The following is a 25,706-nucleotide window of genomic DNA, read 5'->3' as shown; positions in this document are numbered from 1 at the left end:
GTTCTTTATATCGCACGTTAAAAGTACACTTAAGCAGTCCCCATGGTAAACAGTGTCCCACAGTGAAAAAAAAATGGCAAGCAACAGTAGATTTATTAATGGAGAAACATAAAATAAATAAGACTTTCTTCTAATGTTCAGTAAATACAGCAAAATGATTTCTGTATTTATAATGTTGTCACTCTCAAAACAAACATCTCTCTCTCATTTGGAGCAACATGCTTTAATTTAATAGTTTTTTCCTAAGCATAGTTCAGACTGAAAAAGCTGTGTCAAAGTATGTGAACATATGAGATCCACCTCTACTTTTCCACTGCTGTGTATGGTTCAGATGATAGATGAGCCTACCCATTGTGGGAGATTGTCCATTAAAGGACTGCAGTCACCATATGCCACCCTCTAGAGGTCTCCAAAAATAAGACCTAAAAATGCTTGTTATATGCTGTAGTTGCACGTAGTCTGCCTTATTAACTAATGGTATAATCCTATAATTAATAGAAAGGTTCACATTCACACATGAGTTTAAGTAGTTTTCGTGAATTGCACTCCTGAGCCACCTCACAGCTTCTCAGTGGAGAAGCTCCTGGGCTCCAGTTCCAGGCTCCGCTCCTGGGTTCCAGTTTCAGTGCTTACCTGGGGTCAGCCTGGGAGCATTGTCTGCACCTGTGCTGTCCAGAGGATTCAGGGTGCTGAGATGGACAAGAGGACGGGACTCCATTTCGGACCCAGACCCTCGGTCTTTGGTCTCCCTAGGCACGTGTCTCAGCGGGAGACCCTCCAAAGGGCATTCCATTCAGCCCGCCATTTGGCTCTCCTTTTGGATGACTGAATATCCTGCATGGACTTGAAGGTCGGAGCCCTCTGCCCTGTGCTACACTCTGGATGAAGCACAGCTCTGGACCTTGGTTCAAGGATCCAGTTCTAGCTTTCCTGCCGGCATTCTGGGTGATCCTTTACCCTGGGCGGCTCAACCACTGATACTCCGGACAGTCCCGCATCTTTGTGCCAAAGTGCGGATAGCAGGTCTGTGCCCCTGGATAGTGTCGCCCTTGCTCTCGGGTCCATAACCCCCTGTTCACTCAGGGGTGGCACAGGTTGTAACAGGCTCAGTTGTGCCTGAGTCTTCAGAAACAGACATCTCTGTAGACAATTTAAACAGTTTTTGTCTTATATTGAACTTGCCTTTTTTGAAGAATATTTTAGAATGTGCTAATAGAATTAATAATCATCTCATTGAAAACCCCTACAATCTGGTTTGAGAAGATTACACAACACAGAACCTGCTGTTGTTAAAGTTATTAAAGATTTTCTTATGGCAGCTGATTTTGGTTCTTTATTTTAATTCACCTAGACCTAAGTATTGCTTTCGTTACTATTAATCATGATATTTTATTCTCCCATCTTGAAGTTGTGTTTGGAGTTTCTGACATCGCTCTTAAATGGTTACTTAACTGTGTCATCATACTGATCACCGATACCCTTGGGGGTTTTAGCTCTGAAGATTTAGATTTGCTATATCTGGTGTTCCTCAGGGCTCGCTATTCAATCAGCTACTATTTAGCAAACAGGCAATGTATTTCTTGATTAAACTCCCAAAACTTTGCCAATATTTGTCATAGAGTATGCATCTGGTCCACTGTTGATTTATTCTTCCTGAATCCTGTTTGTTGAAAACCTAAGGCTTCTTCCATGTATGATCTTCTTAGTAATATTTGGCTTAGGATTTTGTAAGCTATAAATAGTAGTACAGTTCCTCTGTAGTTTGTAAACTGCATTGGATCTCCAATTTTGAAAATTGGACATAAAAGAGACTCCTTCCATTCAACAGGAATTACGTCCTTTCCCCAGATTAATTTTATGAGATGGTGCATCTTCCTATGAAGTGTGTCTCCTCCCTCCTGCAGTATTTCAGTATATATGCTGTCAATCCCTGAGGCCTTCCCTGTCTTCATCTTCTTTATCATTAACTTTACCTCTTTCAAATTTGGATCATCCACTACAGACTGTACATCCTGAGTCCTCTGTTCTTCTCGAGCATTGTCTGGGATCTTGTCACTATTTAACAATTCTTCCATTCTCCTTAAGCCTTTTCTTCATCTGTTACCAAAGTCCAGAAGTAGTGGTAAAAAAAGCAAGCCTCAAATCCAAAAGTCCAAGGAGTCAAGGGATGATATTTCAAGGAGAAGATATGTAGCTCTGAAAGTCTAACCCAATACTGAGCAAAGTTGGAACAGGGAGCAGGGTTTGAGTAGGCTGCAGGGGAGGTGTGGTGATGGGTTAACAAGGTCTGACTAACCTACGCTTCTCCAGAGTGGATGAGGTACGTACTATCGGTTTGGGTGCCCTCTGGTAGCGGGAAGCTGGTACTATAACAAAAAAAAAGCAGTACAAGTTAACCCATTTATAAACAAGCTGTCTCAGAGGCCTACTGCATGTCTCGACCAACCAGAAAAGCCCAAACTGATAACTAGGGATGTCACAGTGTAAGATTTTTATGGTACGATTATAGTCTCAGGAAATATCACTCTTTCACAGTTTTACTATTTTTTTTGGCGTAATAAATTATGAGACACTATGGAGGGAAAAAAGACACAAAGCATGGCATAATTAAACTTTTTTTTTATTTTCATAACATTCTTTTGGTCCTGCAAATAAAACATGTCTACTTTATAATAAAAACATAAATATGATGGGAATAAGTAGGCACATTTAAGAATTCACTGTAGCTGCCTTTAGAAACCAAAATAATACAGTATTAACCTTTTGAATATATACAAATAAATTAAATAAAATATTGAAAATATATAAAAAATATATAGAAATAATTCATAGTGGGCAAATGGAAATATTCAGAGGTCAGAGTCTCAGCCCATCCCTCTCGTCACTTGAACCTCACTCGTTGCCAGTGGGTGGACTGGTGGCAAGCACCAATTATAGGGAAAAATGGTTAAAAGTGATAGAGGTATCCCCACAAAATCAACTCCAATGAAAATGAAAGTAACGTTAAGCAAGCACAGAAGACTGTTCCACTGTGAACTGCTCCAGCCAGGGTGAGCCCTAACTTAAGCTAACTAATGTAATGTTAGCTAGTTTATTTTTTTACCTTGACTTGTGTAAAGAGGGAGGGATGGTGATCACGGATATGCTGAAGCAGATTAGACGTACCTGTATGTGAACCTTTGGCAGCCACTTTTTTGGGGCACATTTTGCAAATTGGATATCCTTCTGCTACCCCCTGATCATTTTTGGATATCCTAAATGCTCCCACACTGCTGATTTAAGGTGCTTTTTGGTGGATATAAAGCTGAGATGTCATATCCCTCTGTCACTTTTCACAGCACGTCTGCTCTCTAAGGTGTTGTTGGAGTAGCCAGTTGAGCCGAGCCACTTATATTCATAAGAACGCTTATGTTCTAGCTGATACTGTACAAGTCTGCAGTATATAAAACGATCTTTCTTTAAAGTGTCGCACTGTAGCCACAGTGATGTTGTAATAGCCAGCAGCCATAACACTCTGCAACTCACAACTGGCAGCCCACTGAAGCTCAGCAGGTGTGAGCCTGGCCAGCACCTCCTGGGAAAAACTAAGGCTGCTCCTGGAAGAGGTGTTAGTGGGACCAGCAGGGGGCGCTCACCCTGTAGTCTGTGTGGGTCCAAATGCCCCAGTATATTGACGGGGACAATATACTGTAAAAAGGAGCCGTCTAACGTGGGAAGTATCAATGTGCGTTCTGAGTGGCTGCATCTGTATTGATTCCATTTTAGAAGAGAAGCATAGTAGAAGTTTTAAGCTTTTTAGTTGTAAATTAATCAAACAGTTCCTGCTTTCTAAAATAAAAAGAGCATTTTGTTTAAATAAATTGGCTTAATGATCTCCTCTCTTTAGCAATTTTTTTATTTATGCTCAGCAAAATACAAATCCTCGTAGGTGTTTTTTAAACTCTGATGTCTTTTTTTCTTTGGTAGCTAACATCCACTGTGCAAAAATGTTCTTCAAGATGCCTGGTTTTCTAAGGTAATACAGTTTTACTAATGAGAGGTAATACCCTCTAGGAGAAGGAAGACAACATTCTCTGCTAGTGGAAAGGTACAGTCATTACCACAAAGGCAATAATTCCAAGATACTCCAAGATCAATTGGGTGTGTAAATACTGAAAGACAATAATAACTTAAATGAAGGACAGTTATTTCAAGGCCATGACTGATAAAACGTGGGCTGTCAAGGTGTTTTTTAGTCTGTTCAGTACTAAATTCTTATGTAGAAGAAACTGAACAAACTGAAACTGAATGAATAAACTCAGATATATTTTGACTTTTTATTTTTCAACAGTGATCTATAATACTATATTGTTACTACACCTTAACCATTTACAAGCAATTTTGTAAATGTTTCTTTCCAAATTAACCATCACTACTGCTAACGACCTAGTCCTACTAGGTATTAGTTCTGTAACACCCTGGGACTGTTTCTGTGCTTTGCTGAGCATTTTGGACACTGCTGAGCAGATGGATCATTCTTTTGAAATGTTTCTGGAATTATTAACTCTCAGCCTTCCACTTTATAGTAATCATCGGTGCATGCCAGCATCATCTAAGATTATAAACAATCCAGTTGTTCAGTCAAATTCTAATTATGATTTAATTAGTTTATGAATAAAGAGATAGCATGCATAGTACTTTGGCTTTAACTGCACAAAGTTTAACGCTGTCACATCCCCAGCTGTGACGGGCTGTGCAGAATGTACGTTTAATGAACGAAAACGAGTGTGATGCAGGCTTACGCTCGTTGAGCTAGTGGAGGCAGTGCCATGTGTGATAAGCACGTACAGTACAGTATGCTGCAGGTGACAAGACACGAGTCAGTGCACAGGTGGCCGCACTAGAGGCCGGCAGCAGTAGAGGGAAAGGCAGCTTGGATTGCAGCTCTGTGGGGGGGACAGGAGGGCAAACAAAAAGAGGAGGTTGATGCGGAATGTAGAAGAGAGCTGCAGCTTCCTGAATTTAGACCATAAGAGCACATTTTGCTCCTAGAAAAACAGAAGGAATATCAACTGCAAGCTTTGGGAAGGGAAAGAGTCAAAGGTCAATACTGACCAGCTGGACACCAGCCAAAATTAAGGGTAAATGGAGACAAGATCCCATCACTGTAGCTGCCTAGGCCTGGCTAGGGACACCATGGGGATGAACTGGGAACGAGGGGGTGAACGTGGATCCAGTGCCGATTGCTTCCACACACTCACAGCAGTGGGGCGGTGGGAATCAGTGACAGGCGGGTCCTAGGTGTTTGCCGAGCTGAATGGGATGTGAGACACATTGATCAAAAGGAATTGACTGGTTTACCTTAGTTAATTAAGCTCTTGGTAAATCATCAAGAATCATCAACAGTCGAGGAACACAGGATAAAAAGGCAGGCAGAGGGGGAGATTCAAGGGGACATGGAGAGAGACAGAAGGAGACAGGAACTGCAGACACAAGTACATAGAAAAAGAAATGTAGCAGGTGAGAGGACTTTGTGTGGATCAACATTAAAGACCAGATTCTAGTTAAGTATTTAAAGCTTATTCAATGGACCTTGCCATTCTGTTGTTGTAGGAAACTCTATAAAGAATCCCTCTGTTAGAAACATTAAGATAGGGTCCTATTCACCTTAGAGCATAGATTTATAGAAAGTAAGTTATGTTGGATTGTTGCAGGCAAGTTTATCTCTCTTGTTGGCCTGTTTAGGCATTATATTGTCTTGTCAGTGCCTTGTCTGTATTCGCACTGTAGACCTGGAGAACGATATCCTGCTCTTCTGTATACTTGTATATGGCTAATGTTAATTGAATTTTCACGAAAAGGTGATCCAGTCAGAGTGGAAAGAGCCCTGAAAGAGTCAGAGCCCTGGAAAACCATGAGCTCTTGTGAGCTAGCTGAAGGACGCCGTCATGACATGTCAATGTTTTAAATTCTAGCTTTAGATCTAAAATGATGTATATTACAAAATATAAGGCTTAATATTGATTATTAAATTATTATAATAGATAATATTGATGTATCATTGTTCCATCTGTTTGAGTGGCTCTCTGGATGGTACAGTATGTACGACCATAAGACATGCTCTTGCTGAAACTGTCTAATTTTTTGCTTGAGTAGATAATATTAATATTAATATTCAAAATTTCCTTCTACTTTTACAATTTCTAGTTTCTACAATTGTAGAAAACATGTACATGACCACGTCATCTGTTTTCACAAATTAGCTACCATGGTGTGTACAACACATCAGTGGCACACAAATATGTCCAGTTCACACCCTCCGTAGGTAGAGCTTTGTGATCATTTGGGATGAAAAGTGTTACACTGTACAAAGGAAGTGATTATAATTATTACAGTAACTTTGTGTGTTATGGCAGGTTCATGTCCCTATTGTAAATTATCACTTTTCTGTTTTAAGATAATGTAAAAATAATACCCTTTTATATAATTTAAATAAGACTCTAAGAATGTAAGAAATGTTACAGATAAACAGAGCTTTGATATATGCTGTGCATATGAATGTTCTAAACCGACAATTAGTCTATTATTTTTACTTTTGTCATGTATATTTCTTTCTTTGGTAGAGTAAATTAAAATTTTTTGAGTTTTTGTTTTTGTTTTTTAAATCCATCAGTATGTAATTATATTTTATTCACCTTTAATAAAACTGCTATTGAGAGGTACAAGTTGGTTATAAACAGATATTAAACAGGTATTTTTTTGTTTTTTGATGACTTTTGACATCCAGTCTGTTTTCTATACCATTTACTTTCCAACAATAAAATCTAATATTTAGTTCAGTGTTATCTATTTTGTTAGGTAAGGAACCTACTTTTCCTTTTCCGACCAACATTTTTTTTTCAGAAATGGTTGTGTGAAGAACAAGAAAACTTCCATAAGTTTTTTATTCTGAGTGCTGTGAGTTTTTTTTAAGCAGAAGAAGCCCAATGACAGTGCTCACTGTGTCATATAAGGTTTAGTTCAAAGTGGATTTAATGAGACTCTTGGCTTGGCTGAGACTGTATGAATACAGTCTTGAAGCTCTCTTTGAAGACATGAAGCCAAACTGAGTGGTAATTTTCTTTATGTATCGGATTTGCCTGTGGGAAAGGATTCTAGTTCCATATATGTATTTACTACTTCACAGAGGTGACTTTGAAGGTCTCCCCTCTGATGCATCCGGATTCCAATAATTCACATGAGAATGGAATCCGATTGACTTTTCTTTGTGACGACTGAGTGCCTTGATTGAGAGACAATAGAAGATGACAGTGAAGAAAACCTGGTTTACAAGATCTTCTTTGTTCAAAACTGCAGAGAGCTCCAGATCTTTGACACAGTAAAATTATATTAGTTTTTGTTTTTGTTTTCTTTTCACATGCATGTCTTTGAATACAAGGTGCAGTTATCACTGTGTTTTACACTGGGGGACAACTTTTTATACCAGTACAATAACGTAGCTGTCACGCCCTCTGCAGCCAGAGGGCGCTCCTTCTCTGTCCTGTCCCTAGTTTCCGGTCTGCTGTCCTTCCGGTCCCTCTCTTTCCCTTGGGCTATATATTTCCGGGTCTTGCACTCTGTCCTGGCTCAGCATTGACGTTCGGATGTCCTGAGACCCGCCTAGCACCAGGGCGCCCCACGTCTGCTCCCTGAGGGCATAGGTTTCTATACGGCATTCCTGAACTCTTTGCACTAATGAGCCCGGGCCTTTTCTCCGTCTCGCCACTACGCATATGGGTCTTTTTCCGCTCTCCTGCTTCCCACGGTTAGTCCCTTTGGACGTCCGTGACAGAATGCTGAGCCTGGACAGAGTGCAAGACCCGGAAATATATAGCCCAAGGGAAAGAGAGGGACAGGAAGGACAGCAGACTGGAAACTAGGGACAGGACAGAGAAGGAGCGCCCTCTGGCTGCAGAGGGCGTGACAGTAGCCATTTAAAGTTAAGATAGGAGATTCCTGATCCTCATTTTGCCACTGATACTTCAGGATTTCATCTGGTAAGATTATGTAGAATTTGTCTTTTAAGACTCAAAGACACCTCAAAGCTATATTGTACTCTCTTTTATAATTTAATTTAAATTTAAATAATTTAAATTAAATTAATTAAAATGTAATTTAAATTTTATGTTAGTTTTCGCATGTTTCTTGGTTTCTTTAGACTTGCGTTTTAAAATGTGCATTAAAATCATGAAGTCATGTTTCTTGTCACCGCCTATCAACCAGTGCTGTAGCCCTATCTGTGGATGGCACTGTACTTGAATTTCAATCTAAATTAAAAATTAAAACTTGTAAACAAAATACCAGGTTTCAGGTCCATTTCAAAATCATCATGCTCAACTTACTGTATAAGGCTCTAAATAGCTTGGCACCGCAGTACCTGTCTGACTTTTGTTCTGTCTGACTATTGTCCTACTTCCCATTTCGCAACCTTTGTTCATCTTATATATACAGTAAATGAAACCATAGGGAAATAATCATACAGTTGTTTAGGATTCAGATTTGTACAAATCAGGCCATATCAAGCCACATTTTAACAAAGTTCTAAATTGCCTCGGTTTGGAGGCTTGTTATTTAATGCCATGCTGTTTTTCAGTTTTTCAATAGCAAGTGTTTGTCTTGATTTGATTTTTGTGAGGTGTTATTCCATTTGTGCTAAAAAAGATTGCAAACATTGATTAAGAAATTTGATATTTTGGTGCTGAACATTTAACATTCTGAAGGCAATATCAGACCAAACTATTTCATAAATGTGATATTTATGTCAAGTACTGTAGGTGCAGTTGAATCACAACTCTGGTTGTGTGTTTTTCACAGCCTGTTTTTTAGCTCTGCCATACAACCTTCTGAGAATCCATCTAGACACATAAGTCCCACTAATTCAAACAGGTATCAATCCATTTAACTATCGTGTTAGAAAATTTCCCTTTAATTATAACTCACAAAACAATTATGGACATTTTACAACATGTAATTATCATTTTGCTGACTGTCAATGAAATATTCCGGGAGGTTTTATTAGAAAACTGTTACATTCTATAGCAAGGTTTTATGAAGAGGGAGTGACATAGACAAGAAATTGGAATTTATTTGAAGAAACCTTGGAGAGCCCAGTGCTTTAGGTTCCATCTAGAAACAAGCATTCTGGCTGGATGGAATTTTGGAGATTTCTCAACAACAATTATTGTCAATTACAAGAGAAAGGTTGAAAGTTATTTGACTGTTGTTATAGATTTGAGGGGTGCTAAAATAAGTGGTTCTAGATATTGTGATACACTTGCATATCATTAAGTTAACTGAAATTTAGAGAATGCAGCCTCACAAGTTAGTGCTAATTTGAAACAGACATTTGAAACATTTTTATATAAAAATAATGTAGTGAAGATGCTGTAACCAGTGCAGACATGAAGAGTGTCTTCCATTCCTGAAGTCCGTGAGTGGTCAAATGGGTCTATTTGGAAAGACCTTCATACTTCAGACAGGCGTCTGGCAAGAACTACTACCTGTCATTGACAAGTTACAAGAAAATCCCACTATCTGCTACAACAAGGGTTCTTGACTCCAGTCCTGGAGTCCTAGAATACCTGGAGATATTCATTTGACCCCGACTCCAGATGATCCAACTTATTAGCGGTTATTAGCTAATTTAGACCTGTTTCACGATTCTTCAGGTAATGAAAAAAAAACCCTTTAGACCTTAACTTGTGCACACCTGTGCTCCATAAAAATAAAATAAACACATCCAACTGCAAATTCTCTGTAACACTGTTTCTCATTTAGCAGGGCTGCATCCCTTCATCACTACTATGAAAGACACTTCTCAAGAACTCAACCTAAAACAGAACCTTTAACAAAGTCATAACTCAATTGAGTAATAACTTGATTACTGTAACAGACGAGAACATAAAAATCGACAGTAATTCTGTTCAATGTAATCTGAAGTTCAGACTGCTACCAACTTTTGACTGTGAAAATTATTGGAGAATATAATGTCAACACTTTCTGAAGTACCAATTATCTGGAGGAGGATCTCAGATTTTGCATCCAGTAGAATGTTGTTGATAACAGAGCTGTAAAGCACTGGGGTACAACACTTGATCATGTCAGTGACTTCTGGTAAAAGAATGGTCCTAGGCATGCAGAGGTTAAATACAATATATTCCTAATCATGATGCATGTAGTTATGGGCTGTAGGCTCTCTTTTTGGCATTTTCCTTCCCTTACAGTATGTAGGTTGGTGAGTTTGCTAGAGGTCTAATTGTACAAACTAATTTCTACTTCAACAACTCAAAAACATGCTTTTCTTCTTCACCCCAGATAGATTTTATTAACCAGTTAAGTAGGGTTTTGATCTCCGCAAATTTGGCCACATAATAATAATAATTGCCCAGATCCAGCAGAGCTTTATACTTTACAATTGAACAAGAAGGATTCTTCTTTATTCATCCCTGACAATTACAATATTGGTCCTGATTTCGTTCCAGTTTCCTGTTTCCTCAGAAACATCACTTTTTCTTTCAATAGTTAACATTTTGTTGGTTGACAACTTGCCTAGCCATTGAACACTTATCCTCATGGTTGTTGCTCAACACAGTTAGGGCACTTTCCTAGTAGTCCTGCTTGTCAGTCTTAGTCTGGTTGTAGCTAAATTGATTCAACAAGATCATGGCTCATCCAATAATGCCAAGCCACTCTTTGTTTTGGGCAAGTGATATGTACCTTTAACAGTCCAGTCGTTCAGCTGTCTGTAATCAACACCTATTCACTTTCACCCTGGGCCCCAATGAGGACAATAAGGGGAGCACGTTTTGGAACAAGTGGCATCACAAAAGCTGCATCAAGACTTGAAGATGATCCTCCTCCTCCCCTTAGAAATCCAGAGCATTCATCAAACTGACAGCCTCGTGTCCATATGGTTTGTTATCGCAGAGAATTTGCCAAAGTCAGAATTTATGCATAAAAAAATATTTGGGAGTGCAGTAGGAGAGCAGTTTTTTTTTCACTCATCTGTAAGTTCTTCACTTGAATTGGGAAAATGTTTGTCTTGTAACAACATTGTAGATGACCTGTGTGGTCCAGTACACTCACAAAGCTGCAATATTTCAATGGCAAAACTAGTGAGGATCCATGAAAATGTTCATCAACTACCTGTTTTTCATTTTAGTCAATAGCTCATGAAAATAATTCACATTGATGCTGACATAGACTAAAAGGCGTTACATTTTTGTTTGAGTAAATCAAGATAAGACCAAACAACATGTTTGACTGGAACTCATAGGAAAATGAATTTTGTCACATGAGGATCACTATTCGCCTCCTGACTGGCAAAACAGCATGCTGATTGTGCTTGCTGATTGCTAAATTGTAGCTAGTCAACACATTAATTAGAAAAAAGTAATAAAAAGAAATTTATAGTTTTATGGCCGGTGATTAATGTGCAAGAGCAAGTTATTCATGTAAACTGTAACAGCTCTTAGTATAGAATGCGATGTGCATTACACTTCAGCTTCATAATGGCGCTCTGTCAGAGAGAAATAAAATCTGACTTCGTTCATCTTTTATATTGAAAACCTTAAAGTGAACATTAAAGAGATCATTTGGCCTACCTAGCCCATTTTTCACTGATTCAGGAATCTCATCTATTTCTTGAAAGAAATCAGGTTACCCGAGTCAACATCATCACTGAGTAACTTCTTCCATACTCCCACATCCTTTTGCATAAATATCTGCCTCCTTTTTACAGTTTTAAATGCACATCCACACAGTTTCCACTTTGTCTTTCACTGTTTTTTCTGAAGAAGTCCTACTGTAAGTGTTGCCTTTGTCAGTGCCTTTGAGGATTTCAAATACTTGTATCAGGTACCTTGGCAGTCTTCTCTGTTCAAACCAACAAAGTTTCACTTAATTTTGGCTTTTCAGAATAGGACCTGTCTTTAAGTTTACTGTATGTGGTTGCTGTATTGATTCAAGAGCAGCAATATAATTTAATGTTTTGTCCAATTGTATGCAGTTGGACTAAATGAGATCTTCCTAGTGCCTTGTACAATTTTAACAAAATCTTCCTTGATTTAAGTCCTTCACTTTTATAGTTTTCACTTTTTAGTTTCACTTTTAGATTTAATCCAGGACTGTTCACTTTCACACAGCAGTTCTTGCTTCTTTAGATTGTATATTCCTTAAGAAGATAAGAACGATTCTAAAAAATTTTACAAAATGAAGACTAAAAACATCATGCAAGATCCGTATGCAAGATTTTTTATTAATCAGTCAGCGCTTTGTGATGAGGAATAAAAAAGCTGATTCATCAGAGGTTTCTTCAGTAGGGAGAGAGCCCCATACCTTTTAATATATTCAACAGGAGAGATACAAGGAAACTAACAGGAGATGTCTCACTGGGTGTGTCCTGGTCTTCCAGATTTAGAAAAGTGTATGAGCATTTCCTCCTGACAATATATTTGTCATTTCATTTTACTTTACCCTGCAAAAACATTAGTTTAGATTGATATGTTTACAGTCTGATGATGCTAATAAAATCAGTTATGTGCCTTAATTTCTGGGAAAGCCTTTGTAATCTACTTGTGCTATTTGTTCCAGCACATTTCTCCAGCATGGACAGTATTGGATGCTGTTCTGCTCTAACACTAGATTGCTCAACAAAGCGGTCCTTTACCAGCACTTTACAGCAGACAGTTCTCTGGAGTGGCTGTCCCTGAGTCTTTCCCATTGCTGGAATTGGCTTCCTCTTGCCTCCTTCCTGACTTTCTTTCAGTCAGCGTCCTGATGGTGTGCATGGACTTCCTGCAGTCCTTAAGTATCTCATGGTTCCTACAGGCTGTAGTTGGCAGGGGCTTCCTTCCAGTCTGCTATAGCAGTAAGCTGTATTTATATGTGACTATTACCCTTGACCCTGGCTGTAGTGTGAAATGATCTGGGAGGCATGTGTACACTGTAGTTCTTTCTGGACTGTGATATAGCTCCACTGTAACGCAACACTATACGGTAACTGTACACCATCTCTTTGTCGCACAGGTGGAGCAAAAGTCCTTGTTTTGGAACCATTCTACCAGAGTCAACTTAATAGCATAGAACATAAATTCGCTCAAATATAATTGCTTTTGAGCAAAGCAAATTGTTTATTTGAATTGTTTCTATCTAAATGCAAATGTCCACCTTTTCCTTTGGTGAAATTAGATTATGAACATCTGTGTGCAGGCATACATCTTGTAAACTTAAGGCCTTGTGAAAGGATGAGTGGGAATAAATTTGTTTTGGAAAAATTGCCAGAAGACATCACAGATTTAGTTCTGGAGATCTACACTATATATGTAGTGCGATATTTTCTTTCCATAAAAGCAACATTTGTCATGAACATTGTGCTAGGCACACTGCGTCAGCTACGGTGATAAAGCACAACCACAGTCCATGAAGTTCTTCCAAGCCTGGAGTTAGTAAATGAATAGAGTAATGATTTTAGCATCTGCGCAGGTATTTTTAATTCAATTTAATGTTTAGGGTGCCCACTGTGAAATGTGTTGTGGGTTTATTATGTTTTGGGGTGGTTTTACAGTTTGTGAGTCCTGGAGTCTTGGAGCTATGATAGGGTGAATAATGAACTCCAAGACAGAGAAGGATATCTGTTACCCTCTGCCAAGAACCTTAATCCAATGTTACATTTGTGGTTCAAAGTCAAGAAGCCAGTTCACAAATGGAAATTAAAAGACAAGCAATTCTGCCCGGAAGAATGGTCAGAAATACTTCTCTTAAATGCCCAGAGGTGTCATTGTAATCCATTCCAGAACTGCAGGGTTATAAATAAATATGACTCTCATGCTGGACAAGAAGTAATTATTAACTAAATTCATTATTTATGACAAATATATCTTTGTTCTGTGCAATACTATTAAGATTACAGAATTATATTTTTCAGCAGGACACATAATTTAGTCCATAAATTGTTTTGGACTGGGTTGTACTTTATATTGTATGTTTTATATATATTATATGTATTATCTGTATATTCTAGTCAGTAACTGTTGACTGAACACTTGGAAAGCTGACTAGACACACTGAATCCATCAATACAGTCTTCATCAATATCTAGCGTAATCCTAATATTATAGCTGTGAAGGGCTTGTTTGTAATTGGAGCCTAGATAACAATTTGTATGCTACAGTGATTGGTATATGCACTTTATTTGTGTAGAATGTAGTATGGTTACACTAATTATGCTCATTACTTTCAGCTTTAGACACAGTGGTGCCTACAGTATAGGCCTGTAATTGAAAGTGTCTTGGACAGAATATTAATGTGAAAAAATATCCCCCTCTTCAACAGCTGACTACAAAGAAGTCATTTTAGTTGTGTGAGTACATTTCTGTCACACAGTATTGTTGCATATTATGAGTGTCTTATTTCCAAAATTACTAAAGAGTTGAAAAACCAATTAGGTTTCAGTTAATATGAGACAGTGATGCAGCTTGCCATAAGTACGTTTAACGAACTGAACAAAAACAACATGAGCCATTACAATTATGATAAGAAATGTAACAATTTGCTACTACCGCTCTGTAAATCCAGTCAACCTGAAATAAACAGTGAGTTATGGACACAACTGTAAAGTATTTTGTTTGATATTTGGAATATAGAATTTATAAATTTTAGAATATAGAATTTATTTTTAGCAAAAAGTTTTGTACTGTAATTAGATGTAATTCAAAATATTTGACTCTGAAGAGAAATAATGCATCTCTACAATTTGGCCTATTCATTTCAATTTTAAAGAAATCTACAAAACTAGAATGATTTATTGCTAAAATGATAATAACAGCATCATTCCACATAATTAATATCATTGATTCATAATCATTTGCAGTTTGGCAACCCTAGCTGGCAACCTATATACTGCACAGTATGTGCATAAGTTAAAATTATAACTTTGTGTTTTTTGTTGTTTGTATATCTACTTACATTTTTACATACATTGTAAGCAAGTTATTTACATATATTGTATGTAAATGTTCTTTACTTAACTTTCTAGTTAAACACTAAATGTGTTCTTACAATATACTTTTATGTCAAGACATTTCTTTTGCATCAACAGGTTGCATTCATTTTTCTAAAAACAAATTCTGAAAACCAATAGCTTGTTCTGTATAGACGACTAATTCTACTTGATCTGTTTATGTGTAATTGAAGTTGCCTTGCTTGCTTTCAAAGGCGGATATGAGACCCCTGGCTGTGAGGTGATTTGTATGCAGCCAGCTCTCCCGGAGAAGGCTGTCTTCATTTGGGCAGAGTGACAGGCCATTCTTCAGCTGTTGTTCCGTTTCACACTTTATGTGAACCTACTGGGCCCCCTCTGAAATAAATTTGATGGCTCAGTGCTCTTTCCTTATAATGTCCTTACAGCTTACTTCAAACCATAAACAAAAGACTCATTTGATTTGGGATTAGAAATTAGAGGAAATAAGAGTGGAAGAGTGGCTTTGGTCAGAATATATTAACCCCGATGCTGAGGTATTACTAACTGGATGTATAGAGGGAGCAGTCAAGATGTTTTAAAACAGTTTTAGATACACTTCTACTTAAAAAATAACATTGCTGGGTTGTAGTCAGGTTCCAGAATGATTGTTCTAACAGGGGAGTGTTTGGATTTGTCACACAAACATTATTGTCATTGTGGACAAAAAGTTCAACTTTTGACTCATCTATCCAGAAATCATTCTTCCAATAGTGTAGTGGTTTGCCCAGGTACTCTTTGGTTAACTTTACATTTTCATTAACACTGTATAGTATCTACACATTTGCAAAAAAACACTGTTTTCTAACAGAAGAACCCAATTATTAAGCATGGCAGTAGGAATATCGTAGTTTACAGTTTATCGTAGTTTCTGTTTTGCTGTCTCAGAACCTAGATAGCTTGCCATCATTGACAGAACTGTGAATTCAGTGTTGCATCAGAAAACCTGTGGCAGAGAATGTCAGACCATCCATTCATCAGCAGAAGCAAGACAACCAATCCTTAACATACAGCAGATCTACAACAGGATAGCTGAAGAGGACAAAATATCACATTTCAGGTTAGTCAAGTCAAAGTGCTGACCTAAATCCCATTACATTCAAGTGGGGTTTAGGGTTTAGGTCAGGACTTTGACTCGGCCAATCCAAAATGTGACAAGTTGAAAGAAATCTTCCAATGTCACCACCAGCCCAGGGAGTTCACTGACATTTTCTGTCAGGACATTACTAGTAATTCTGAGTGACTGATATGTGCCTCAGTAGTGTATGACAACATTTTCCCATGTCAGTCACATGTCTTTCATAATAAGTGAGTAATAAAGTTTATATTACTTTCATCGATCCATTTTCAAACCACTTCTTCTTGTTCAAGGTTGCAGGCAAGCAGCAGCCACAAGGCAGGGTATACCCAGGATGGGACCCCAGTCCTTCGCAGGGCAGACACGCAGACACAAACACGCACGCACCTGAAGATAATTAACCCTCTAGTATGTGTTTGGACTATGGGAGGAAACTGTAGTAGCTCTGCGAGGCAGCAATATTAACCACTGCGCCACCATGCTGCCCGTTTATATTACTGAGTATTGTCAAATGAACATTAACTATTGCTAACACCAGTTAATTAAAATCCTCTATAGCTGAGTGCAGAAAGTTAGGAAGATCATAAAAGGCACTTTCAGAGCTCATTTTAAAGGACAGTAAAATTAAGAATGTTAAGAAGGTTATACACGAAAGCAGGCCATTAAGCGCTTTTCACTTGTGCAGTATTAGGATTTTATTGATCCAAAAACCCCACAGGACTCTTATTGAATCAGAGGATTTATGTACAACTGCAGTTTTATTCTAGTTTTTAGCTGGATTTATTTCTCATAATTAGAGTTTTTATAATAATCCTTACACTTATATAGCACTTTTCTGGACACTCCACTCAAAGTCCTTTACAGGTAATGGGGATCCCCTCCACCACCACCAGTGTGTAGCCCCACCTGGATGATGCCACAGCAGCCAAAGCGCACAAGTACGCTCACACACACCAGCTACCAGCGGGGATGAGAACAGAGTGATGAAGCCAGTTCATAGAGGGGGATTATTAGGAGGCCATCATTGGCATCACCCTTTGATTACTATTGACCATGGAGGGTCATGGAGGGTCAGGACCTCAGTTTTATGTCTTATCTGAAGGACAGTGCCTTCTTCACAGTATAGTGTTCCCATCATTATACTGGGGCTTTTAGGACCCACACAGACCACAGGGTGAGTGTTCCCATCCAGATACTGGCCAGGCTCACACCCGTTTACCTACAATGGGCTGCCATTTGTGAGTTGCAGGGTGATATAAGAGGAGTTAGACGAATGCTTCAATTAAATGCCCACCATGTCTTCTTTCTCATGCCCAAGTGATTGCACAATTTTTGGGTTTCAATATGTGACCTATCTTTCTGTGGTCGAATTACTGTTGCTGTCCTTTTATGGTCTTCTAATGAGTGTTCACAATGGGAGGGATTTTTGAGCAATACAGAGGTAAACCGAGACGTTATACATGGGGTTGCACGAGTACACAATTTAACTGTAGCATTAGATAATTTGACACAGTTCTTTGTATTTTTTTATTTGCATTATGTATCAAATGCTCATTACAAAGTCAACAAAAATCTTTGAATCATTAGTGTTTATAGATTTTCCAGTCCTAATCCATCATATTGTATTTACAGAATATCATTTTTCATTGATTACCGATTTTCATGATCTGCTTTTTGCATACACCTTTTTGCATTTATAAACATGTTTCATTTTTCCATATCTTAGTCTACTGTGCATCCTGTCTAATGCATATTGGATTTGACAGAGTACTCCTCTTAATTTACATCATATACAGCAGACAATATAAACATCAAACTCTAGCTAAATAATGTTCATCAGAAACAGCTCCAGTCCTAATACTGGTTTCTGTGGTCCTTTGCTGGGCATGCCTCACCCCAGAATGCTGCTTTTCGAGGAGGATTTATTTTGACATTCCAGCGCTCTAACCTTGCTAATTTAATACAGTAGTCCACACCCAAAAGCAAACAGGTAGAGGTTGTTTGTCATAGCAGTTGCAACTATGTGAGGTCTCAATCTTAACTTTGTGAACAGAATGTTTTTTATTTATCTGGTGTTAGAAAGTAGTTATGGATTATGTTATTATGAAATGCAAATACAGTAAAACTTTTGAAGATAGACATTACCCCATTTTCAAGCTATGCCTTTTATTTCCCTCTCTTTTCTCTCTTTTTTGTAATTTCCGCTTAAATGTAAGGGAATCTACCTAGAATTAAAAAGAGGTGTGGCTTCAAAGGTGAATATATGCTTCTGTACAGTAGACACCCTTGATATGGGAAATTGGATGAAGGTGTCTTTTAGTTAGGCTTTTCTTGTTCCACTGCTGCAATGATTTGCTGCTGGCCACCGGCTGTACTGTAATGGCAACTCTATTGCTTGTCTCGTTCACAGGGAGCTGTTGCTGTCTCTGGCACTGGGCCAGGTGCTGTCACTGCTAATTTGTGGCATTGGGCTGACGAGCAAGTATTTGGCAGACGATTTCCAAGCCAACACTCCCGTCTTTCAAAGTTTTCTTAACTACATCCTCCTGTTCCTGGTGTACACCACCACATTAGCAGTAAGACAAGGTATGAAACTGATTGTAAACATTTCTCTGTGAGGAGAAAAGGGTGGCAAAACAGTGGCTAGACCTAAGAGTGTCCTGTAATGGCCTCACAATATTATTCATTTTTTTCTAATTTTATACATTGCTTTCCATCCTGTTTATCCTGTCTACTTTTGTTCTTGATAATGATTTCTTATATTCTGAGACACACTAAAATGTAAAAATGCTATTTGCTCCAATTCTCCAATACCGTTTCTCAGTATGTAAAAAAGTGAGAGTTAACACATGCTGTTTTGCTAGTAAAACCATCAAGGATACTGTTTTTTAATTTACTAAGATTGGATCATAACACCGCCCACTAGAGTATATTTAAAGAAATTTAAAAAAGGTGCTTAAAATGATGATTTATTCTTCTAAGGGAAACCTTTAAGAATTACGCAAATGCATGTGGGTGTTACATACTGTAGAAAACTATTTTATAAATTCTAAACTATTTGCTTCAAGAATCTTCCATTCTTATCATCATATGTTTGTGTGTGTACATGATATGCAAAAGGAAATAATTGGTTCTGCCCATTCTTCTCCACATCATTGCAGTGTGCCCCCAGCTTTAGAGTTTTGATTTGATTCGTTTTAGCGATTAAGTTGATTCCCAAGCTAAAATCAGAAGGGACAGAAACGTACTAAAACTTAAAACTAGCCGTTGTCATAAACAACGCGGCAGCACAGACTGAATCTAATTATATAATACACACCTTTTTGTGACTGATGATGTTTTTAGTCATTTTTAAAGATAATAGCAAAATATGTCTCCCTTACAGAAAGTATTGAACATCTTAAAATATGTATGGTAGGCAAATAAGAGGGGTCTTGCTATTAAAAAATTGATGAAAATACACAATACAGTTACACCATTTGGGTGAGCCCAGACAAACCAGTTAAAATGTAAAGGAACAGGTAAAGGTTTATCCCATGCTGAAAGGAAGAGAAAAAAAAACACAATTGCAGGCAGCTGATAAACGGAAGCACAACTACATTTAAGTGAAGAAGTACTACCAAAAGGAAGTGGTATTCAGTGTCTCTCTTCTTGTCAGTAGTAAGGAGCTACCACAGGAGGCAAACCGTCTCATTGTTAAACATCCACAGGCATCTCAATTTTACCTCCTTCCTGAAATCCACAACCCAACACCCCTGGATGCCCAATCATCACAGCATGAAACTGTCCTCCCACTCATCCTTTCTCCAAAGTTTTAGAGGTAATAATAATAATAATTGCTTACACTTATATAGCGCTTTTTCTGGACACTCCACTCAAAGCGCTTTACAGGTAATGTAACGACGTAAAGATGTAAAGATGTAAAAATGTAAAGATGATGCGACGGCAGCCATAGTGTGCCAGAACGCTCACCACACATCAGCTATCAGTGGGGAGGAGAGCAGAGTAATGAAGCCAATTCACAGAGGGGGATTGTTAGGAGGCCATGATTGATAACAGCCGATGGGGAAATTTGGCCAGGATGCCGGGGTTACACCCCTACTCTTTTCGAGAAACACCCTGGGATTTTTAACGACCACAGAGAGTCAGGACCTCGGTTTTACGTCTCATCCGAAGGACGGCGCCTGTTTACAGTATAGTGTCCCCGTCACTACACTGGGGCATTAGGACCCACATGAGCCGCAGGGTGAGCGCCCCCTGCTGGCCCCACTAACACCTCTTCCAGCAGCAACCTTAGTTTTTCCCAGGAGGTCTCCCATCCAGGTACTGACCAGGCTCACACCTGCTTAGCTTCTGTGGGTTGCCAGTTGTGAGTTGCAGGGTGATATGGCTGCTGGCAGGTGTGAGACCATTGATCGAAGGGCTTCCTTCTTATATTAAGGACACTAACCAAGCTCTCTAACGTTTAGACATTTATGTGGATTTATAATTTTCATGGCCTGGATTGTTTTACTTTTACCATGGAGGTCACATCGTTATACACCTTCATTCCCCACAATGATGGTCAAGCACAGCCCTCAAGCACACACTGGACAAATGCACAGTTCTTGATCCATCTGCCAATTGTACATCTTGCAGAGTTGATCCTTACACTGAATGCCTTCTCTTTCAGTAATCTTTTTACCAGCAAATATTACTATGCAAATATTTTTGTTGGCTGCGTAGAAGACTGCTTCTTGGCTTCTTATACCAGCTTCGTCCCTGACCTTCTCAAGCGATACATCGATGACTTTATTGGTGTCGCAATATGCTTTAATGACCAACTAGAGCATTTCACCAACTTCCACCCATCCTTTAAGTATACAGTTAACATATCTTAGCAGCCATATCACCCTGCAACTCACAACTGGCAACCCACTGAAGCTAAGCAGGTGTGAGCCTGGTCAGTACCTGGATGGGAGACCTCCTGGGAAAAACTAAGGTTGCTGCTGGAAGAGGTGTTAGTGGGGCCAGCGGGGGGCGCTCACCCTGCGGTCCATGTGGGTCCTAATGCCCCAGTATAGTGACGGGGACACTATACTGTAAACAGGCGCCGTCCTTCGGATGAGACCTAAAACCGAGGTCCTGACTCTCTGTGGTCATTAAAAATCCCAGGGCGCTTCTCGAAAAGAGTAGGGGTGTAACCCCGGTGTCCTGGCCAAATTTCCAATTGGCCCTTACTAATCATGGCCTCCTAATAATCCCCCTCTATGAATTGGCTACATTACTCTGCTCTCCTCCCCACTGATAGCTGATGTGTGGTGAGCGTTCTGGCGCACTATGGCTGCCGTCGCATCATCCAGGTGGATGCTGCACATTGGTGGTGGTGGAGGGGAGTCCCCATTACCTGTAAAAGCACTTTGAGTGGAGTGTCCAGAAAAGCGCTATATAAGTGTAAGCAATTATTATTATTATTATCTTCTTGTTCTGAATATAAACCTCTCCATTAATCACATCTGTCTATAACAAACCCAGAGATTCACACAGCTATTTCCCGTACCACCCTTCCACCCCACACATACTAAAAACTCTCTCTCCCCGAGTCATTGTTACTCAGGCTCCAATGACTATGCAGTGATAACACTGACTTCCATAACCACCTGACTTCCACCTGAAATTAAACTATTTTTTCAGGGAATACCCCACACATGTTATTGACAGGGCCCACTTTCAAGCTAAAAATAGCCCTTAGATCATCCACACAAATCGCCAACCATGTAATCTGTGCAACCTTCTTGTTTCACAGCTCCCCTAACCACCCTTCAGCAATCCGCCACACCAGGCACTTTGCCCTGCAACAGAACTCGCTGCATCACCTGCAATTATATATCCAATACCACACACATTCAAGGCCCCTCTGGACAATTCTCAGATGACATTATATATTCTAGCAAACACATTTACTGCATCTCTTGCAGAAAATGCCCAGTTATGTATATTAGTGAGACAGAAGAAGACTGCCAGACCATTTCATGGAACATGTCAGGGCTGTGAGGATCAAAGTTCTCTCCTAACAGATAGTTCTCCATTACACCTCCAAAGGCCACAAACTTTCTGATTTCAACATCTGCATCCTCACAGAGGGGTTCTGGAACTCCTGTTGCAGAAACTCATCCCAAGCCAAAATTATTCTGAAGTTTGGATCACACCTTCCCCCTTCTCTCAACGAGAGACCCGTCTTCTTCTGAGTCCTTTTTATTCATTAGCAGATCTTGGCTCTTCACACCTCTCATCCTGTTCTCCAAGTGTGGACTCATTCTCACCTGCTTCATGGCCACTTGCTTCCCACCCCTTCTGAACTATTCTGTCTTATTTTATTTATCTGCTAGTTTACCTGCCTGCCTCAAACCTGAAGAAGTCTCCGCAGTCAAAACATTGTGTTTCTTTTCTCTTCCTTTCAGCATGGGATAAACCTTTACCTGTTCCTTTACATTTTAACTGGTTTGTCTGGGCTCACCCAAATGGTGTAACTTTCAGGCTGGAGCTGTATGTTGCTTAATCCCAAATTGGTGAAGCACTCTTTATTTCAAACTTGCAAACTGTGGAAGCCTGTTAGTGCCATTAAGAAAAAAAATCTTGCATTATATAGTATATTGCAATATTGGTTTCTTGGCTGCAAACAAAATGCTAATTTCAATTTACAGGTGCCATGTGCTTCTGTTTTATCAGCTATTACTGCGGTAAGGCAATCACTATATGCAGAAGTTACATTTTGCAAGACCTTGGAGATTTGTCAATGTGGCTTGCTGTCATCACAAATACCTACAGAACATCACTTTGAAAAGACAAAAGAACAGGAAAGCTGGAAGCACTTCTGTATGAAGGGGTTGTCGGGTGTGAAACAAGCTACAGTATCCAGCCTTGTTGTCAAAGTGATACTGTGGATTGTCGATGGATGAATTAACTGCTGACTAGCACAGAGGCTCAAGGGGCTGAATGGCCTCCTCTTGTTTGTAAGCTTTCTTATGTTCTTAAGAACTTGGCCGGTGGCAATGGGTAAGTGCAATATATTTGCATCAGTTGTTAACCTGAATTGCAAACTAAATATTATTGTTTTAATGTAGTCAGAGAAATGGCTTTTCTCAGTAAACATGGCTATCCAGCTTACTCTGCTGAGATATTACTATTCATATCCCTTCTCCAAAAGACATAAGATGGGAGATCAAAGTAATTACCAGCAGCTCTATAATGTTTTAACATCTTGATAAAATCTTGACACAATGTTTCCCTTTGTTCATTGCCGTTCCTGTGTATCGTCACTAGCACAGTAATGCGAGTTAAACTTTTTCTACGTTCCCACATCCAGCCGTTTCCCTTTGAGAAACAGTTTCGCTATCGTACTGATGTGAGACATCTTGTTTTTGATGGTGTAAAAAAAAAAGCTGTCTGTTTTGCCACTGTTGGATTTTTTTTTCTATTGCACATTCATTAAGGAGAGGCATTATAGAAACAGTTTTAGAGAATCTTACATTTGAAATTAAATGCGTGTTATGATTGCAAAATAAATTCCAATACGAGACAATTAGCTTGGCAGACAGATTCTGAAATGTCCATCAAATCACATAAAACTGAGATTCAGAATGTGATGGAATTGTCCTTGTGCTGAGAGACACTTATCAACAGAACTATGGTGCAGACATTTTCATATTTGTAAACCCTTTTTAAACACAATTTAGTATGTGAAAATGTACATAAAAACAAAAAATGTTAAATCCATCGATGTAGCTCATATTTAAGTAACAATATCTGGAGTTTCTCAGAAAGGTTTTCATTATATGAGGCACTAATATAATTGACTGACCATAATTCCTTTGGTTGAGGAACAGTTTTACGATACCTGAGAGCCTCATAATCACTGTTGCTCATTTGCAGCTAGGAAGCACAGAGATTATACTTCTGTATTTGAACCTGGTTTTCTATAATATTATATTCATGTTTAAGTACTTTATTTTTCCTGTCTTTGTCAATGCTCAGTTAAGATACAAGAACGACATTAGTTTGGAAATAGAAATTGTAGGGTATCACATAGAGAAAAGTATACATGGATAACGTCACGATTGTAGTCCCTCCTCCTTAAGGGCGCTCCGGCTCTTTCTTGTTTGTCCTATTCCCCGCACCTGCCCCTTGTTCCAGTCTCTTTCCTGTCCCCCTTTAAAAGCCAGATGCAGTCGCCAATTGGGGCTCTGCATTTGATTCCACATCGTGCGAACCCGGGACCTGGTTGCACCTGGCTCCGTTATGCTTTTAGCTTCCTGCTCCTGTTCCCGTTCCCCCCGCTGGTCCCGACCCGGCACCTGTTTTTAATCCTTTGTTTTGGATGGATTACCCGGCCACCGACTTTTGCTTGTTTTGGATTCTCCCTTGGACTTATTCTTTGGATTGTTTGCCTCAGCCACACCTCCCCGGATCACTAGCACTGCATGGGCACGCCCCCCTGTTTTCATCCCCGTATTCCTGCATGACTTTTTCCCCAGTGTTTCCTCACACTTCTTCGGATTGTGTCGTCCGCATAGGGTCTGGAAAGAACTGTTCGTTACATAACTAGTGTTGATTAGACAGACTTCAGACCTGAATTGGATAGGATATGAATGTTTTACAATGATGTTTTAAAAATTCTTTGCAACGATCCACATTTTATGTTTTATCTATAGCATTCTCTAAATATCTAAGTATGTCAAGCTGCATTAAATATATTAGCATTTTAACATGAATAATAATATAAAATACCATTTCAGAATACACATTCATGAAACCTTTCTGTGCATGTTGTTCCAAACAAGGTACTTAATTCTGCCATGATGTGGAAGTACAGTATGCAAATGTTGTGTAGGTGTAATGTAATTCCAATAAACCTAAAAGTTGCTTCCTTTGTGGATGGTGCTCTGAAAGGAAAGGCTGCGAATGGCATGTGCTTGTAAATGTGTTTACAATATTTAAAGTCTCAGGAGAGGTATTATAGAGGTGACATCAAGTTGAAGTTATCTTATGAAAGACTGCATTGCTGTTTGTCCTTATTACTATGTCATATACAAGGAAATGTCTTTCTGGTTTTGTAGATGTTACTTTAATGAGACACCTTGTCAGAAGGAATCCACTGAAATGTCAGCTAAAGAGATTTTCGTGTTACTCTCGGAACTATGTCACTCTCTGAAATTGGTGAAATCGAGCTGAAGGTCTGCTGGTGGGAGCTCAGCTTTGAGTGCCCTTGAGGTTGGCAGGAAGCTGAGGGTTACTACAGAGATTGGTATCAAATAGGAAATCTCTATCCATTGATTATAAGGCTGGCTGCTATTCCTGTTATGGGTCTTAGCAATGTTCAAGTCAAGTCAAGTTCAAGTTTATTGTCATTATACTCATATACAGGTATATGGTATAACGAAATGCAATTTAGCTAGCTCTTGGACATAAGCAGTACAAGAAAAACAACAACAACAATACAGTTGTATAACAAAAAAAGACAGAGACAACAGGCAGTGTGCAAAAAACAACAGACGATAAGCAAAAACAGCAACAGGCAATGTGCAAAAAACAACAACAGGCAATGTGCAAAAAACA

The 25,706-nt window shown here is 39.0% G+C and overlaps 1 protein-coding gene across 1 annotated transcript in view; it reads left to right on the top strand.

The window, feature by feature from the left end:
- slc35f1 (solute carrier family 35 member F1) overlaps window positions 1-25,706 on the top strand; it is a 155,347-nt gene that overhangs the window by 42,930 nt on the left and 86,711 nt on the right. The window contains exon 2 of the mRNA XM_088627033.1: window positions 18,523-18,698. Within this exon, the coding sequence (XP_088483159.1) occupies window positions 18,523-18,698 (176 nt within the window). The remainder of the gene's footprint in view (window positions 1-18,522; window positions 18,699-25,706) is intronic.

This window comes from Lepisosteus platostomus, chromosome 3 (assembly GCF_059453375.1).
Source record: "Lepisosteus platostomus isolate fLepPlt1 chromosome 3, fLepPlt1.hap1, whole genome shotgun sequence".
NCBI classification, from domain to species: Eukaryota; Metazoa; Chordata; class Actinopteri; order Semionotiformes; family Lepisosteidae; genus Lepisosteus; species Lepisosteus platostomus.
The sequence above is the reverse complement of the archived record's forward strand: the minus strand, read 5'-3'. Positions and strand labels throughout refer to the sequence as shown.